At 41.9% G+C, this 19,396-nt stretch overlaps 1 protein-coding gene across 10 annotated transcripts in view; it reads left to right on the top strand.

The window, feature by feature from the left end:
- PDE4DIP (phosphodiesterase 4D interacting protein) overlaps positions 1 to 19,396 on the top strand; it is a 533,445-nt gene that overhangs the window by 287,146 nt on the left and 226,903 nt on the right. For all 10 annotated transcript variants that reach the window (XR_004536642.1, XM_033916500.1, XM_033916501.1 and 7 more), the window contains 2 exons: positions 769 to 882; positions 2,138 to 2,275. Coding sequence is in view for 9 of the 10 variants with exons in the window: in XM_033916500.1 (XP_033772391.1) it covers positions 769 to 882; positions 2,138 to 2,275 (252 nt within the window). In the remaining variant the exon portion in view is untranslated. The remainder of the gene's footprint in view (positions 1 to 768; positions 883 to 2,137; positions 2,276 to 19,396) is intronic.

Raw genomic sequence — 19,396 nt, 5'->3', positions numbered from 1 at the left:
TTATGTCCTGCTCCCCCCCTGTGCAGCAGTAGCCCCAGGAAAAGAGTGAGGATCACAGGACCAAAGTTTTACTCCAATCCTCTTGATGTCTGACATCCAAGTAGGAGAAATCCACTCTCCCCACCTCCTTGCTCCTGCTGCACTTCCTCCTCGGCTATACACACGCACACACACACTTACATACAGCTCTCCGGCTCCTCACGCCCCTCCTCCACCTTCCGCTTCTTCGGCGGGGGCCAACGTTTTCTTTATTTTGTTTTCTTTTCTTTTCGCGTGTTCCTCCATCACGGAAAAACAGCACTACCAGCCAACTTAGTCCCTTGCCGCCCCCTTCCCGCGGTCCCAACAAACGTCCTTACTCCACCAGGGGCCGCAGCACTCTAAACACGCTGCTTCGCAGCCTGCTACTGCCCTGATTTGCTCTGCCCGTTTCAGGACATTTCTTCCTGCAGTTTAAGACTAGGCTATTGGGGGTTTTCTATCATTGTTTTCCGGGCTGTTCTTAAGATGTTTATGTATTTCTTTAACAATTTAATTCTAATACTTGGATCCTTATTTTAGTGGACTAAATAATGAATAATAATTTCCTTTCCTTGCACTACTGGTACACTAGTGCTAGGGTTATAGTTTCTTTGCAATTGTTATTACAAATCTGTATTCAAGTATTCATTTGCTTGTGTATAATTTGAAAAGTTCAATAAATAAATATATATTTTTTAAGTATTCTTGTCATTGTACCCATTTGTGTTCTGTTTTTCTTCTTTTTAGGACCAGGCTGCCTACCTGCAGGACCAGCAAAACTTGGAAAAACATTCTGAGATGCATGACACCATATTGAATAAACTGAGATTAAGAATAAAAGACAGAGATTTAGCCCTGGAGGTAAGAACCTGCCAAACCAGAACTTCCTAAAGTAAGAACAAATAAAACTGGGCTGAAAAAACTAAACTCCATGTACAATTCTATGCACCTTTAAGGGGCGTTTAATAATTTATCTACCTTAGTAGGGAAGAAAACAGTTTTTAAATTTTTTATTTTTATTTTTCAATATAGTCCCCTGATAGCTCCATACACTTCATCTACTTTTCCTGCAATGACTTTAACCCCTTTGAAAAGAATTCTTCTGTTTGATCTTCAAACCAGGACGTCACAGCTTCCTTTTCTGTAGATGCATGAACACATAAGAGACAGTCCCTGCTCAACAGAGACACATAGGGGAGTGGAGAGTTACATACATTATGGGAATGTTTAAAATATGGGACAAGAGGTCAAGAGTTAAAAGCAGCCTTAAACAGTTGGATTTAGCATGGATTTGAATAGGGCCAGAGATGTAGCATGATGTACCAACTCTGGAAGCTCATCCCAGGCATACGACACAGCAGCAATATGGAAAGAACAGAATCAAGTTTGATTGGGGAGGAAAAGGGCATAGGAGCACATAGAAACATAGAAGATGACGGCAGATAAGGGCCATAGCCCATCAGCACTTTCACTAATCGGCAGTAGGTATTGGACCACCAAGGACAGTACACCATTTGCCTTGAAATAAATACAGATAAGTGGTCCTGTTTAATTATAATAGTCAATTGGGTTAGTGCAGTCTATCTGATTTGGGAATGGCAAATTAATTCTTAGCACCTTTCATTACATTTAAATAATTTAAAATTTAAAAAAAAAAAAAAAATTAGCATTACTTAATATAGTCCCAATAAGTAGAGGAGAAGGATACAGATAAGAGTGAGTGACTTGATGAACTGGGTTCCTGGAGGGGAGCATAGGGAGAGATGAGAGATAACAGGTGCATTTGTTTTGCAGCTCTACAGTAAGTCAATAATAGGAGTTTGAACTGTATACAAAAATGGATAAGGAGCCAATAAAGTGACTTAAGAGGAAAGGGCTATATGAATATAGCAATACTGGAAGAAGAAAAGTCATGAAGCAGAATTTTTAACAGATTGAAGGGGGAGAGAGAGTTTAGTGCTGGCATTTAATGTTAATTTCAGAGTTGTGCAGTTTTGGCTTTGCTGCCTGTGTGATTAACTTGTGAAAATAGAATTTTTTGTTGCTTCCAATTTGTCTGTCTTCTGATTGTATTTCCATCCCTGTTCTGGTTTTGTGTACTTATGTCACCATTCAGCGTGCTGTGGATAACAAATTTTGTGCCCTGGAAGAAAAAGAGAAGGAAATGAGACGTTTACAGCTCACAATGAGAGAAAAAGATCATGAGCTGGAGAAACTACGTGGTGTCCTATCCAACAATGAAGAGACAATCAAAGTAAGTTCCCAACTGCGCCAGCACATGCTCCATTTGTGGCACCTGTATAGTTGTTAATGCTAGCTCGCACTATATAGAACATGTTAGACTACAATGAGGCACATTAATGGGTGCTGTGTCTAGTTTAGAGGCCGTTCTTCAACAAAAAAGTGCAGATGATCTAGAGAAGGGCAACCAGAATGATGTAAAGTCTGCACTCAAAAGTTTGAGACGAGACTAAAAAAAGTAAATACATATGTACCTTGGAAGAGAGAAGGGAGAGTATAGCAATATAAAAGATACTGATTTCACAAAAGGTATAAATAATACATTAAAAAATATTTTTAGTAAGAAAATAAATTAATATAGCAAGGGTCTGAAAGAATATGCATTAAGAATATTCAGGATACATTTCTTTAGAGAGAGACTAGTGTGTTAATGAAACTGCCTCCCAGCTCAGGTGTTGGAGGCAACATTCAAGAAAGCTTGAACCTAAGCATAGATGACAAGGTTTGCCAGAGATCAGCTGGGGGTAATAGAAAGCAAATTGGGCAGTCAAGAGGGGCTCTTGCTGGCTATCATATTCTACTTTGTATTCCTGTCCACATAGTCCTTGTGATTTGCCCTCCTTTCTTTTATCTTTAATATATTGCTCTCTGTGTAGAAACATAGAAACATAGAAAGATGACGGCAGAAAAGGGCCAAGGCCCATCAAGTCTGCCCACTCTATAGACCCTCCCCTTAATATTAGCCAATGTTCTACCCTGATCCACTTAGGGATCCCACATGGGCGTCCCATTTATTCTTAAAATCTGGCACGCTGCTGGCCTCGATTACCTGTACTGGAAGCTTGTTCCATTGATCAATCACTCGCTCCGTGAAGAAATACTTCCTGGTGTCGCCGTGAAATTTTCCGCCCTTGAGTTTGAGCGGGTGCCCCCTTGTGGTTGAGGGGCCTCTGAGAAGGAAAATGTTATCTTCCACTTCTATACGTCCGGTGATGTATTTAAACGTCTCAATCATGTCTCCCCTCTCCCTGCGTTCCTCGAGAGTGTAGAGCTGCAAACTGTTTAGTCTTGCTTCGTACGAGAGACCTTTAAGCCCTGAGACCATTCTGGTGGCCATCCTTTGGACCGACTCGATCCTCTGCATGTCCTTGCGATAATGTGGATTCCAGAATTGCACGCAGTATTCCAGATGAGGTCTCACCATGGTCCTGTATAATGGCATTATGACTGCAGGCTTTCTGCTGACGAAACTTCTACGGATGCAACCCAGCATCTGTCTTGCCCTTGATGAAGCCTTCTCCACCTGATTGGCAGATTTCATGTCTGCGCTGATGATTACTCCTAAATCTCGTTCTGCTGAAGTCCTGGTCAAGGTCTCCCCGTTCAAGGTATAAGTTCTGCACGGGTTTCTGCTACCCAGGTGCATGACCTTACACTTTCCAGCATTGAAGCCCAGCTGCCAGGTTGAGGACCAGCTTTCCAATGTACGTAGGTCCTGCGCCATACTATCTTGTAGCTTGCCCTCGCTTACCATATTACATAGTTTGGCGTCGTCGGCGAATAATGTTACTTTACCATGAAGCCCTTGAGTCAGATCTCCTATGAATATGTGTAGTGTATTGAAATAGACTGTGATTTTTACCTTATATGGTCCCTTGTCTCTCTTAATTTAGTTTTGTTATTAAATTTATGAATTTCGTAAACCACTTTGATATCTTTTTGATTTTGCAGTATATCAAATAAAAGTTCAGTCACAATGGGTTCTTCATAAATTTAGTGCTATTGTAATGCTATGTGTTGAAAACTTTTTAACTGTTTGTTCTTTGTAGACTGGCCTTTATCTTCATTGTAGCTTTATCTTGAAAGTTTTCTGAGATCCACAGTTTGGGAAACTTCTGTGTACTGTAGCAATGGAATACAGTAGTGTATTAAGTGTTACTATCCACTAGTACCATATGTACTAGAATATAAACCCATCCGAGTATAAACCAAGAAGCCAATTTTATCCCCCTTTATAGGGGAAAAAATAGTAATATGAATATAAACCAAGGGTTTATATTCTACCATTCCTCCCCTACTTCAGGTGACAGGCATTCCTACCCACCCTCCCTCGTGGTGATGTCCCTGGAAGTTCCTCTGCTGTCAGGCCTCCTCTCAACCCAGAAATTTCCCCACTATCAGCACACCCTTTCCCTCTTCTCCCCCACCCCTAATTCAGCATGCTTCAATAGCTGCTGATGTGGTTGTTCAGCAATACAATGTTTCACTGCAATTTTTTCTGCCAACAGAATATGCAGTGTTTTCTTTATTGTCAATTTTGTCTGCAGACTGTTTTGCGCCTTAGTCATGAACATGTGGTAGGGAAATGGCCTGGAGAGCCAGATATTTGGGCCTTGGTCAGGTATCCTCAGGTTGGGAAGTGACTTGGAGAGCCAGGTTTGTGCCTTGGGTCAGAATAGTCTGCTTATGCCTGCTGATGGGAGAAAAGACTTGGTGTTTCAGCCTACTACAGCGTATTTACATTAAGGAGGCCATTGGTTTGGCTTACCTTCTTGGTGGCAAGTTGATCCCAGATGACCTTAAAATACATTCTACCAGGGGGCAGGCAACTTTATGGGTGGAGGGCTATTTCGTAGTGCCGCAGGAGATTTGTTTGCCTTTGAGTCCTTTCAGCCTCTGGAACTCTGTGGCCCCCTAGCTTTTATTTTTAGTCCTTTCAATGCTCATGCTGCCTACTCCATTGAGACTGATGTGCTGCACAACATTTTTGTATGCAGGTATAGCTTGGACCTGAACATTTTGTGTAGACCATCCTATTGCCTTTGCCCATATATTGAACTTTGACATGACATAGGGTTTGCAAGATCCTATTTGACACATCTTTCTTAGGGACAAGAATAGTAAGGCCACGCTTAATTATATATATATTTTTTAGTGATCCTTAAATTGAGCATTCTTAGAAATTCTACTCTAACGCTACTCTTGTCATTCTTTCAGATATGCAACAAGGTCTTTGCTTTACTTTCTTTCCAGGTTGAGTCCCACACTGATCTTTAGTGACGTGAGTATACACAGGAAACATATTGAACATTTATTGATTCTGTTCTAGGTCATGGTTCTTCCCTATCTGAAGCTCACCATCCATTTTGGCAAATGGAACTTGGGTCCTATCCTTTCTAAAAGCGGTGAACATATTCTGAACTCTCAAGGGCTTGCTTTCTTTCCTTTTCAATAATATGCACACTTTGTAGTCCATGGGTGCATTCTATGAATTTTCTATTCTTTATCATCTTACTACTTGTCCAGACCAACTGGTTATGTTCCCCTATTAGCGGATGGAGTTGGAGTACTTCTCTGTCTCCAGAAGATGGTGCAAGTTGATAGAGCAGAAGGATTTCTTCTGAACAGGCTTTTCTCCCCAGGGTGCCGTTCACTTGCAGCCCTTGAGGTTGAGTCGGCAACCTTTTTAAAACAGAGCCATTTTATCCTAAATATTTGACCCAAGATTTTACAAAGAGCTACAATGGGTAGAGAAGGGGGTTTGAGATATTCTTGGTCTCACTCTTTCTTCCCTACCCAAGGTCTAGCTTCTATCCACTGTTCTCCCTTCCAACCTCTCATAGGTCTCTGCACCTCTCATCACTCCCTTCCTCCTCCCCTGCCCCTAACCCTAACCCATGGCCAATGCTCTCTCCAGGCCCCGTTCCTTTGATCTCCCTCTCAACTCCCATGATTTTCCCCCCACCTCCCAAGGGCCTACCTAGGTACCAGGTCCAGTGGGGGGGGGGGGCAGGAATATGGCCCTCTCATGGCAGCTCAATCCCATAATGTCCTCACCCCCCCTCCACTCTGTCATGTATAGATAGCACACCCCACCCAGGTCACTACTGAAGTACCTGGTGGTCCAGTGGGAGTCTTTGTGACAGGAGTGTGGCTCTTGCTCCTACCTCCTTGCCGCTGCCTTCTAAAATGACTGCCATGACATTTCACAGCTGCTCGTGGCATTTCCAGGCCTTGTCCATGGGTGGCTGAGTACTATTTCCCTCTCCCCATCCTGCTGTATCCATTGGAAACAACCCCCCCCACACACACACAACACCCCTTCCCCCCAAAAAAAAAAAATCTTCCCAGGTTTTTAAAAATATTTAAGGCTGGATATAACTTTTTTTTATTTTTTGTCATGTCATCTTTGCCTGCCAGTTTCAAGTTTAGAAAAAAGTAAAAGCAAAGCAGAGTCAAGAAACTGGATACTGCTTGTTAATTTAATTGAACAAGTAGGCAAGAGGTTGACTGGAGCATGTATATGCTAGACTCCTTTTATGTATTTTTCCCTCAGCAGGGGATCTTTGTTTTAGCATGTGATGCAGCATTCATGCCAGGAAGCAGAAGCTGCAGAGCATGTGGGAGCCATGGCTGACTCCTACTGCCTAGTTTGATGGGGAGAACAGATTTATTTAGCAGGTGTCCTCCATGGTCCAGATGCAGTGGAACCACTTTTGGAGGTTGTGCAGCAGGTTCCCATGACTTCTTAGGCACTGATTTTGTCCGGAACAGCAACCATTTTGTCCCTGGACCGGTAGAATTAGGTCCTATGTGGTTTGCTTTAGGGTCTTTCAGGGCTGGGGGCTACAGGGTTCTTCCCCCTCCAGCAGGGGAACTTGGGAGTGGCCAATTAAGGTGCCCCAGAATCTGGAACCCCATATGTTACAGACCCTAACCAATTGTTTTTGAAGTACTCTAATGGAGTTTAAGGGCTTTACTCCAGGGCTATCAGGAGGATACCCCTTAAAGTCAGAGTTCTTAGGGGTAGGAGGTTGGGTGCAAGCAAACCAGGATTCTCAATGGGGGCTAAGAACATAAAAGTTTCCGTACTGGGACAAAGGTCCATCAAGCCCAGTATCGTGTTTCCAACAGTAGTCAACCCAGATCGCAAGAACCTGACAAGATACCAAGGAGAGAAACAGATTTTATTCTGCTTATCCTAGGAATAAGCAGTGGATTTCCCCAAGCCACCTTAATAATGGCTTATGGATTTCTCTTGTAGGAAATTATCCAAACCTTTTTAAAACCCTGCTAAGCTAACTGCTTTCACTACATTCTCCGGCAGCGAATTCCAGAGTTTAATTACCCATTGAGCAAAGAATATTTTCTCCAGTTTGTTTTAAATCTACTACTTAATAGTTTCCAGTCTCTGCAGGAAATGTGGGGATGTAGGTGGCATGGATGACAGTGTTTTTTTTCTGGAGGATGTGTCCCAGGATGGAATGGAACTGTCCACAAAGGAGGGTGAGGACTCCCATGTGGTGGGTTCTTCTGCCCAGAAGGAGGCTACAGATAGAGGACCCAGTTTTGAAGATCTCTGCAAACCACCTAGTTCCTTCCTGTTTCAACTCCCAGATGGTATTAGTGGAGTTGGAGTTGTTGGATGGTGTTCTCCAGGCCACTAAACTCATGGGCAGGCTCTGCCCCCTACTGCAGAATGATCACATCAGGTTTTTCCATCTCTTGTATGATATATGTAAAAATAAAATACCCCCCTCCCTACCTCATAAACTGATAAATATAAGGGAAATACTTCTTCTTAATCCTGACAATATTTTGTTAATGGTTTCCATACATCCTGAAATTTCTTAAAATATCCCTTTTGTAACGCAGTAAATCTTTCCATTTTATATATATGGCATAAAGAATTCCACCAAAAGTTATAATTTAGTCTTTTCCAGTCTTTCCAATTATATGGGATTTGTTGAATGGCAACCCCTGTCATTATTAGTAATAATTTATTGTTATTCGCAGAAATCTGACTTTTTGCTCTCATATCCATACCAAATATCACAGTATCATAAGTCAATGCCACTGGGTTCTCTAATAAATTATTAATTTGGTCCCAAATTGATTTCCAAAAATTCATAATGTATGGGCAATGAAACAATAAATGATCTAAAGTTCCTGTTTCTAAATGACAATGCCAGCATCTATTAGACAAAGAACTATCTAGTTTTTGCAACCTAACAGGGGTCCATAACGCTCTATGCAACAGAAAAAACCAAGTTTGTCTCATAGATGCTGAAACCGTACATTTCATCCTCCAAGACCAAATTCGTGGCCATTGAGATGCAGTAATTTCATGCTTAATCTCAATGCTCCAAATATCTCTTAAACCAGTTTTTAATTTCTTCTTAGTAAATCCATTTAATAATTTATACCACTGGGCGGCCTGATGACCCAAGAAGTCTGTCTGAAAACAAAGAAACTCCATACTATAATGATTATTAAGGTTTTTCCAATCAGGGAACCCCGCCTGAATGGCATGCTTCAGTTGCATCCATCTAAAATTTTCTGATTTATTAAGTCCAAACTTATGTTGCAACTGTGAAAATTCAAGCATAGCACCATTAGAAATGACATCATCCAATATACATATTCCTGCTATCATCCAGTGCTTCCAGACAAGTCTTTCTCCGCTAATTTGAATCTTGGAGTTTACCCTTATAGATTGATTTGTAGATTTGTAAATTGGAATAGTTGTTAAATTGCTTACATATCGTAAAGTTTTCCATGTATCCGCTAGTATTCTATTGTCTTTACTATAATTAGGCATTTTGATACTGAGAACATGGGACAGTCGCAATGGAGACATGAGTTGCCATTCTATCCATAACCAATCTGGGAGTTTTTCCATGAGTTCTGGGAAGATCCAATATATACCATGACGCAAAATATAGGCTTGATGGTACCTATAAAAGTTTGGAAAATTTACCCCTCCCTCTGAAATTGATCTTTGTAAAGATACCAAAGCTACTCTAGGAGTTTTACCCAGCCAAATAAATTTTAACAGAATGCTATTTAACTTTTTATAAAAGGACCCTTGAAAATATACCGTTAACATGCCCAACTGATAACAAACCACAGGCAAAATCAACATCTTAATAGTTTGGACTCTCCCCCACCATGAAAGTTGTAAAGGATTCCATTGCTCACACATTTCCATAACCTTCTGCAATAACAATTTTTCATTTATTTTCATTGTTTCGTCCAATGTATTTTTAATCCAAATGCCTAAATATTTTATTCCATCTTCCTTCCAGAGAAAAGGAAATGAATCAAACAAACCTTTTGTACAATGTACATTGAGTGGAAGAACTTCTGATTTAGACCAATTTATCTTATAACCTGAAAATTTCCCAAAATTCTCAATTAATTCAAGTAAGCAAGGAATGGTTATCTCAGGATTTCTCAAATAGAGCAATATATCATCCGCATAAGCTGAAATCTTATATTCCCGATCTTTATGAGGAATACCCTGTATCTTCTCTGTCTGTTGAATGGCTAATAACAAGGGTTCCAATACAATGTCAAAAAGCAGAGGAGATAAAGGACAGCCTTGTCTAACTCCCCTCTGCAACTTGAAAACTTCTGAAAAATTATTATTAATATATAATTTAGCAATAGGAGAGCTATACAAAGTTTGAACCATTTGAACAAATCCTGATCCAATACCAAACCACTCCATCGCTTGATACATAAAGGTCCATTCAACACGATCAAAAGCCTTCTCTGCATCAAGAGATACAGAGAAAACTGGGTCTTTTAAGGCTTTGGACAAAGTCAACATATGTAATGCAAGCCTAGTGTTGTTAGAAGAATGTCTTTGAGCAACAAATCCTGTTTGGTGTATACCAATAATAAAAGGGAGAGCTTTAGCTAAACGAATAGCCAAAATCTTAGCTAAAATTTTCCCATCAACATTAATTAAAGAAATAGGCCTGTAATTGGAAACCAGTGTGGGATCTTTATTTGGCTTTGGCAAAACAATAGTTAATGATTCAGCCATGGTACCCATAATATATCCTTTAGTAAGTTGAGTCTGATATAAATATGGTAACAGGGTAATTTGAAATGATTTATAAAACTCTACAGTAAAACCATCTCCACCTGGAGCGGATCCAACTCTAAGGGACTTCAATGCTGTTTGCAATTCGTTTATTAATATTGGCTTTTCTAAACTTTCTTTTATATGCTCAGGAATTTTCGGTCCCGTAATTGACTCTAAAAATTTTAAACCATCTCTTTCCTTATCCAAATAAGGCTCAGAAGAATACAGGTTTTTGTAAAAACTTAAAAATTGTTTTAAAATCGGTCCAGTTTGAGAATAATTATTTCCCTTTTCGTCTTTTATCATCGCTATTTTTGTTTTTGTTTTTTTAGCTTTTAGATAATTTGCCAGTAATCTTCCCGCCTTATTTGAATTTCCATAATACAATGCTTGTTGAGAAAATAAATCTTTCCTAATTAACTTAGAAGAAATTTCATTATATTTCCCTTTAGCTTTCAAGAGGTCTTGTAATGTAGAATATTCCCATTTTTGAATTAATTTAGATTCCAATAACTTTATATCTTTTTCCAAACTATAAAATTGTTCTTTAATTTGTTTTTTAAAATATGCTAAAAAAGAAATAATTTGACCTCTAATGGTTGCCTTAAAAGCATCCCATAACGTTTCTATTGAAATATCCTTTGTATTATTAATTTGAAAATAATCTTTCATTTTCACTTGTAATTCCTCAATAAAATTTGGCTCCACAAGCAAAGCATTATCAAATCTCCATATAGGTCTACTATCTTCTTTATCAACTATCTTAATTTTAATCCACACTCCACCATGATCAGACAAAATAATTGGATCTATGGAGGCTTGTGTTACTTGTTGAACTAATGAATTTGAAACCAATATATAATCTATCCTTGAAAAAGATTTATGAACATGGGAACAAAACAAAAATTCCCGGTCATTAAAATGAAATATTCACCATATATCTTTCAAATCACAATTTATTACCAAATTATCTAATCCTAATGATTTCATACTTCTACTAGGTTTTTTGTCCACAATAGGATCTATAACAGCATTAAAATCCCCAGCCACAACTAAATTTGAAGTAGCCAGTGGTAATAACATTTGTTGCAGAGTTTTAAAAAATTCAATTTGGTTCGTATTAGGTGCGTATACATTGAACAGCGCCATGGTAGTATTTCCCAGATTCATGTCTACATGTAACCATATTCCCAAGGGATCAGCTGAAATAAATTTGAAATTTGCAGTACACCTCTTATTCACCAAAATTGCAACTCCTGCTTTCTTCTTTATAGCTGGTGCATAAAAACAATGTTTTATCCATGTATCTTTTAATTTTTTAGACTCTATAGCTGATAAGTGAGTCTCTTGAATATAGCAGATATCTATATTTTGTTGTTTCAAAAACAAAAGCGTTTTCTTTCTTTTTATTGGATGGTTCAAACCATTAACATTAAGCGAAAGTATTTTAAGCTCCATTATTAGAACTATTACTATCAAATATAAACTTCAACAAATTATGTAATGAATATTTTCCCTGTAGAAATTTAATTTCCCTTAATTTATTATAAGATATATTCCTTTCCTCCCTTAATTTCTTACAGATTATATTAATAAAATCCCAAAAACCCATCCCTAAACCCTCCCTTATCCCACCCCTTCTTACAATGCAGTAACTTGAAGTCAAACGATCAGACCAGCCCCCTTCCCCCTCCCAAGCAACTCATTTCATTATTTCCCCTATATTATAGAAGTTAAAACATCTATATACTTAAATTCCTGTTTTTCCCCTTACATATGTCTCAATTCTGTTTTATAAACCTCTATCAACATTCATATTCCTACTTACATGTATACTTTAATTTTTATTTTTATTTTTATTTTTTTTTCCTCTTATTTTTTTAACATAAATTTTTTTTTTTTAATATTAAATGCCCTGACGAAAACCTCCATTACATACATCTTATCTACAAGAAGAAATTTATTATACAATTTCCACTTGTATTGTAAATATATTACCTAAACAAAATTAATCTGAAAATAAAAATTTACTTTTTTGCATCACAAAGGAAACATCAATCTTCCCAATTTAAATAACCACTCATATTCTCAAATGCACACATACCAATCATTCCAATCAAACTCTATCATACAAGAATGGAGTATGTGGTTGGGGGGGGATGGGCGAGGGATAAGGATATTAATCTATGTAATATACCAAGATTGTTTATAAGTGATCTATTTATTGTTAATGTGAATGAAAAAATATTAACACTTAATGTAATTCTGGAAAATGAATAAAGAATTAATTAAAAAAAAGGTTTTTCCATCTCCCTAAAGTGGATGCTGTAGTGACGGCAGTTGCTAAAAAGACTATTCTTTATCGTCCCTCCAGACAGGCACAGAAATTGATGAGTAATAAATCACCACTACCAGCAGGTGGAGACTGAAACACAAACTTTTGGTTGTAGTATAAGTGTGCTGTGCAGTTCCAAGTACAATCATTCTGCTCTCAGTGTCCAGCAGGTAGAGTTGGTAAACCTGTACAGTCTTTCCCTGGTTTAGTGTAGGGCTGCTGGATGTTGTTTAAATTGGGCATCTTGTCCCTGATTGTGGTGCTGGACTAAGCTTGGGGGACCCTTTCAGGGGGTCTGTCTGGCTTCGGGGGGGGGGGAGGGGCACCGGCCTTCACGTAGGGGAATCCTTGCTGACTTCGTGTGCCAACGAACAGGGTTTCCTTTTGCGCATGCACTGCAAGTCGGCAGTAGGGAAGCCTTGGCTTCCCCTACCACCCACACAGGGGTGTCCCCAGTGGCCAATGGTCAGGGAAATAAGGTTTCCCTTACCGCTAATAGTGCTGGGGACTCCATTTTCATGGCTGCCGGCTTCCATGCTTGAGCGGCTGGATCTATTCGGGCGTCTCTGCCGCTACATGTCTTGGGGAGTCTTTTTTGGCGGGAAGCTCCACCATCTTGTCTGCATCCTCAGGTTACCTTCCCCCTTGTCTTAAATAGGAGCAGGTTTCTGCTAGGTCTCCTGCCTTGGCAGCGATTCCTGCTTTGCCGCCAGGGTTTTTCCCCCCAGAATTTGTTTTAGCCTTGTGTAAGCGGCCAGGGATCCTGTTTCTTTCTCGGGGGGAGGGTGCTTGTGCCTTCCATGTCTTCCTCAGTTCAGCCACCTTCAACATCTGTCCCAGACCTGTATTCTCTCCGTCTTTGTCCAAGCAGCTGTGGGCCACATGGGACATAGATTTTTTCTTTTGGGAGGCATTTTCTCCTGATGAGGACTTGGACCCCTTGGGAGGACGGATGCCACTGATGTGTGTTTTTCGGAGTCTACGGTTGGCAAGGATGTGTCAGTGGTACGCATTTTCCAGCTCAAAGTGCTCCAGGAACTTATTCTTCAGGTTTCGTCAGTTTTACGTTTTGAGCAAGATGCAAAAGAGCCCACAAATGTGGAGGACCCCCTGCTTAAGGGGATCCATTCGGCCTCCTGTTCTTTTTCTATGCATCAGGTTATTCGGGACATAGTGCTCGCACAATGGAAGGCACTGGACATGCCTTTTCTTTTTGCGCAGTCCATGTCTCAGCTGTATCCCATCTCTGATGGGGATAGGGATACCTTGAATTCTCCTATAGTTGCAGTGGTTTCGGCCATAATGTGTCAGCATACAATGCTGTTTGAGGACAAGCATGCTGGGATGGGTGGTCAACTTGTCCAAAAGCTGGTTGGCTCCATCTCCGAGTCTGGAGTACCTCAGGGTTCTCTTCAACACCAGCTTGGGGAGGGTATTCCTCCCAGAGGCCCAAGTGTGCAAGTTGTAGATTCATTCCCTGATGGATTGTCGTTGCCCTCGGGCACAGGTTTTTCTATAGGTCTTGGGGTCGATGGCAGCCTCCCTGGATGTGGTCAGGTGGGCTTGGGCTCACATGCGCCCCTTCAGTATGCTTTTCTCCAGCAGTGGTTGCTTCAGACCCACGATCTGGACTCTCCCGTTCCTCTTCGGGGATTGGTTCATAACAGCCTTTGCTGGTGGCTACAGTCTTCCAATCTGGTGCAGGGGGTGAGTCGGGATCAACCTCAGTGGACTGTGCATCTCATGGACACCATTCTCCTTGGTTGGGGAGCTCAGTGTCATGGCTGCTCGGCTCAGGGCAGCGTCCTGGTCTATCAATGTTCTGGAGACCAGAGCCTTTCGGTTGGCTTTACTAACGTTCCAGACATTGCTGACGGGCAAGTTAATTCATGTTCTGTCGGACAAGGCTATGGCGGTGACTTATGTCAATCGTCAGGGGGGAACCAAGAGTCATCTGGTGGCACAGGAGACCTCTCCTCATGGCTTGGGCAGAGACTCATCTTCTGGACATCTCAGCTGCTCACATTACAGGAGTGGAGAATGTCCAGGCAGACTTCCTCAGTCGTCACGTTCTGGATCCTGGCGAGTGGTCTCGGTCCTGCAGCCTTCGAGTTGATTGTGCAGGCTGGGGACCAGACAGTCATGGACCTGATCGCCACTACTGTCAACACCAAAGCACCACGGTTCTTCAGTCAGTGTAGAGATTTTCAGGCCGATGGGCTGGATGCTCTGGTGCAACCTTGGCCAACGGATGGCCTCCTGTAATTTTTTTCCCCGTGGCCGATGGTGGGTAGAGTCCTTTGTATTGCTCGTCACCTTGGCCATGTGACCCTGGTGGCTCTAGACTGGCCCAGGTGCCTGTGGTACACAGATCTGCTTTGTCTTCTCGTGGTAGATCCTTTAGCGCTGCTCCTCTCACCCGACCTTCTAACACAGGGTCCCATTCCAATGTTTGATCTGGATCCCTTTTGTTTTACGGCTTATCTCTTGAAAGGGAATGCCTAAGTAAGCAAGGTTATTCAGATAAGATGATCTCCACCCTCTTGGGTTCCCAGAGACTTTCTGTCTCTCAGGCTTATGTGCGAGTTTGGCGTATCTTTAAGAAATGGTGTTCTGAGCATGATGTGGTTCCCTTTCGCGCCTCTTTGCCTCATATCTTGGAGTTCTTGTAGGATGGCCTGGACAGGGGCCTTGTCTGGTCCTCTCTTCAAGTTCAGCTTACAACTTTGTCTACGTTTCGTGGTTTGTTGCATGTTTGGCCTCTTCTCCGAATATTAGTTTTTTGAGGGTGGCTAAATTGCTTCATCTTCCGGTGCGGCCTTTGGTTCCTGCCTGGGATCTCAACCTGGGTCTTTCCATGCTAGTGCACCCTGTTTTTGAGCCTTGGGTAATTGGGAGGGCTCTTTGGGCAGTTGCGCAAGTTGGATGTCTGTCGGGTCCTTCGCTCTTATGTTCAGCGGACCCAGGAGTTCCGGAAATCAGATTGTCTTTTTGTCCTCTTAGCGGGCCCTCATAAGGGGAACGGTGCTTCTAAGGCTACCATTACGCGATAGATCAAGGAGGCTTTCACTTCTGTGTAACTTCTTCAGAAGTAGCCTTTTCTGGAAATTCTCAAAACTCATTCCACTCGGGGTCAGGCAGCTTCTTGAGCAGACTCTTCTCTTGTACCTCCAGTGGATATCTGTAAAGCTCATTCCACTCGGGGTCAGGTAGCTTCTTGAGCAGACTCTTCTCTTGTACCTCCAGTGGATATCTGTAAAGCTGTGGTTTTGTCATCTTTCCATTCTTTTGTGTGACACTACCATGTGGATGTTAAGGTGCATCGGGATGCGGTATTCGAGGAGTTTTCTTGAGGTGGCCCTTTGGTGGTCCCACCCATGATGGGTACTGCTTTGGTAGGTCCCATCATTTTCTGTGACAATCTGGAGGGACGATAAAGAAGGAGAAATTAGGTTCTTACCTGCTAATTTTCTTTCTTTTAGTCCCTCTAGACCGGCAGAGACCCTGCCCTGACATTTTTTATTCGGAGTTTTGCGTGAAAAGTACGTTTTTTTTTCAGCGGTGTCTTTTTGTTTTGGTATGTTAGGGGAGATTAAAAGAACAGCAGCGTTTGGTTCATCTGTGGCGAACTGTGGGGATGTTTTTGAAGGTTCTTTTTCTATTCAGTATCCAACAGTATTTCTCTGTTAGTTATTATTCTCCTTTTGGGAGTGTTGTAGTTCACATTCTTAGTTTCTTAATTCTGCTTGGCTATTTGTCAGACTGTACTTGGGACTGAACAGCCCACTTATACTACAGCCAAAAGTTTATGTCTCAGTCTCCACCTGCTGGTCTTGGCGAGCTATTACCCATCAGTTTTTATTCCGGTCTGGAGGGACTAAAAGGAAATTAGCAGGTAAGAACCTAATCTCTCCCTATCCCATTTGAGGGTGGCTCAGCCCTTAGGGGGTGATCATGATCACCCAGTGTTTGTCTAGCAAATCTTTAGTGCTTAGCTCTTGGTATGCAGGCTTCTATCTGTGGTGGTTACATGGTCAGGACTCTTCTTCAGTGAATGCAGCAATTATCTTCCTCACTGGAGGCAGCCAGGTTCGTGTCGGGGGAAGTTTTTGTGGAGGATGCTCTTTGCATCCTCATGCTTTTTTGTTCTCTGTTGTATGTTTAAGATGCATAGATAGTTGTGGTTGCAGCACTGGATGGCAGTTGCAACCTCTGAGTTATGCTTCAGTAATTTGGACTTTCAAGGCTGCTTGTTACATAGAAACATGATGGCAGATAAAGACCAAAAAGCCCATCTAGTCTGCCCTTCCGCAGTAATCATTATCTCTTCCTCTCTCTGAGGATTTGGAAAATATTATTAAGGGAACATGGTTTGCCCATAGCACCTTCCCAAGGACAGAGCCAGGTCTGGGTCTGAGGGCTGACTTTTCTGGTGCAAAATAGGAAAGCTGCCTCTGCTTTAGAGTTGCAAAGTCAGAAGATATCACTCTTTTGAGAGACTTGGTGTACAAGGAATTGACCTTCCTCTTCCATGGCTGTTAACAAGGGTCCTCAGTGAGGCTTTGTGGGCTTCCTCTGGGGAGTTCTCAGGTAGAGAGGATCATCTAATCCTGTTCCACTAGGAGTGGGCCATTTTCATCTTGGACCAGTGGGTTCTGGCGGTAGTCTATCTGAGCTACACCTTTGAATTTACAGAACCAGTTTCATATTCATTTATGGTTTACCCCTGTGGCTTTTCATTTCAAGGCGCAAGCAGTCAACTCCACATTACATTGATTGTTCCTGTTAAGAGTGGTGGAGCCTATTCCAAGTCAAGACATAGGTAGGCATCACTATTCCATTTGTTTTGTAGTACCCAAGAAGGGGAGGTTCCTGTCAACCTATCTACCTTTTGAAGGGAGTCGGTGTTGTGTTTCTAGTCTCTCACTTTTACATAGAAACTTTGGTACTGTCGACGATCAGACCAAGGGAGCTACTGACATTTCTGGACCTCTTGGAGGCCTACTTCCACTTTGCCATGAGTCCATTTTCTCTGTTTTGAGTCAGCTCTTTCAGTTTTGGGCACCCTTGTGTGGACTGGTTTTGGCTGTAAAAACCTTTTTCAAGGTCATGTTAGTTGTGGCAGCCCTCTGTGCCAAGCAAGGTGTTTGTATCCATCTGAACTTAGACAGTTTTTATTTATTTATTGTACTTGATAAAGAGCAATTCTCAAAATACTGAAATCAAATTACATTATCATAATTAAAATGGTAGTACACAAAATAGCATATAATTAACTAAGAAATAATAAAAAAAAAAAGTAAATGATACAGCAACCAGTGCCACCATCCCATGAAGATAGGTCTAAAAGTTCCTAAATTTAATTTTTTTTTAAAAACGTGTGCTTCCATATTGTTTTAAACTTGGTCTGTGACTTTTAAATACTGAATCAAAGATAGTCCCATTAAGTAGCTTTGATTCTGAGTGTGTAATATATATTCAGGCCTGTAAGGGATAAAAAGATTTGCCCCTTCTGGCTGGTTCTTTTCTAAAGAGAATGACCTTTGAGTACTAAATGGTATATAACATCTATAATTTCTTGATTCAAAACTTCATCTTTTTTCCAGAGCCTTTTTCTTCAGGTAACCTATCTCTGAAAGCTACTGAAGGATCTTTTTATCTTCTCTTTGGTTCTTTTATCTTACACAATCCAAAAGCCTTGCCCTCCTCACTACAAGTGTTGCATCTGGGGGTCATGAAAGGTCTCTGTTTTTTCCTTTTCAATTGCCCTCTGTCACCATTCTTTCTCAGCCTATTTAGCAGTACTAGAGTGCACTAATGAATTTTTCCTAAATGGTGATGGCATATAAAAAAGTATTAGACTTTTATTTAACTGGGTTAGGATCCAGTGAGAAAACTAAATGGGTGTTTCTTAATATAATAGTATTAGAGTAGAACTTTGGTATTCACTCTTTAAGGGTCACCAACATGGTAGGTTTTCAGGATATCCCTAATGAATATATATTAATCAATAATAATAAAATGCTAGAGGCGCATGCGCTCTTGAAAATTCATGAGCGCTGGCGCCCTGAAGTGTGCTTCTGTGGCAACATTCTAAACCTCAGGGCGCATGCGGGAGCTGGAGGCGCGCGACTGTGCTCTCTCTCTCTCTCCTAACCTCCCAGCTCCAGCGGCGTAGGCAGCACCAGTGGCAGCAACCGAGTGGTGGACAGCAGCCCCGCTCCGGCCGTTGACCCTCCACAAACCTCCCGGCTCCAGCGGCGTAGGCAGCACTATAAACACGCTGCTTCGCGCCCTTCTACTGCTGATTTCCTCTGCCGCGTCTCTGATGACATCATCAGAGACAGATGCGGCAGAGGAAATCGGCAGTAGAAGGCCACGAAGCAGCGTGTTTAAAGTGCTGCATACGCGGCTGGAGCCCCGAGGTTTGTCGGCGGTGGGAAGGTCAGGAGCAGGCCGGATGGAGCAGGACAACGGCAGTAAAAGAAGGGGGAGAGCTGAAAGGAGCAGGGAAGAGAAGGGAAAGGGGGGGTGGGGGGAAAATGCTGCTACTGTTTCTGCACAGGAAAGGGGGGGGATAGGAAGGAAATGCTGTTGCTGCTGCATAGGGAAGTGGGATGGAAATGCTGCTGCACAGGGAAATGGGGAAAAATGACAGACAGACAGCGGGAGGGATGGAGACAGAAAGAAAGAAAGAAAGACACAGGGACAGGGAGAGGAACAGAAAGACAGACAGAGAAAGGGGGCCAGAGAGAGAGTTAGCGGGAGAGGGAAAGGGGGCTATTTTAGGGGGAGGGGTGTGCTTGGGGCAAACAGTTTTGCTCTGGGGGGGAAGACAGAAGGGGCCATGAAGAGACAGGGAGAGGGAAAGGGGACTGCTTTGGGGGGAGGGGTGTGCTGGGGGGAGACAGAAGGGGCCATGG

Source organism: Geotrypetes seraphini, chromosome 12 (genome assembly GCF_902459505.1).
Source record: "Geotrypetes seraphini chromosome 12, aGeoSer1.1, whole genome shotgun sequence".
NCBI classification, from domain to species: domain Eukaryota; kingdom Metazoa; phylum Chordata; class Amphibia; order Gymnophiona; family Dermophiidae; genus Geotrypetes; species Geotrypetes seraphini.
This window is presented reverse-complemented; position numbering and strand designations above follow the sequence as displayed.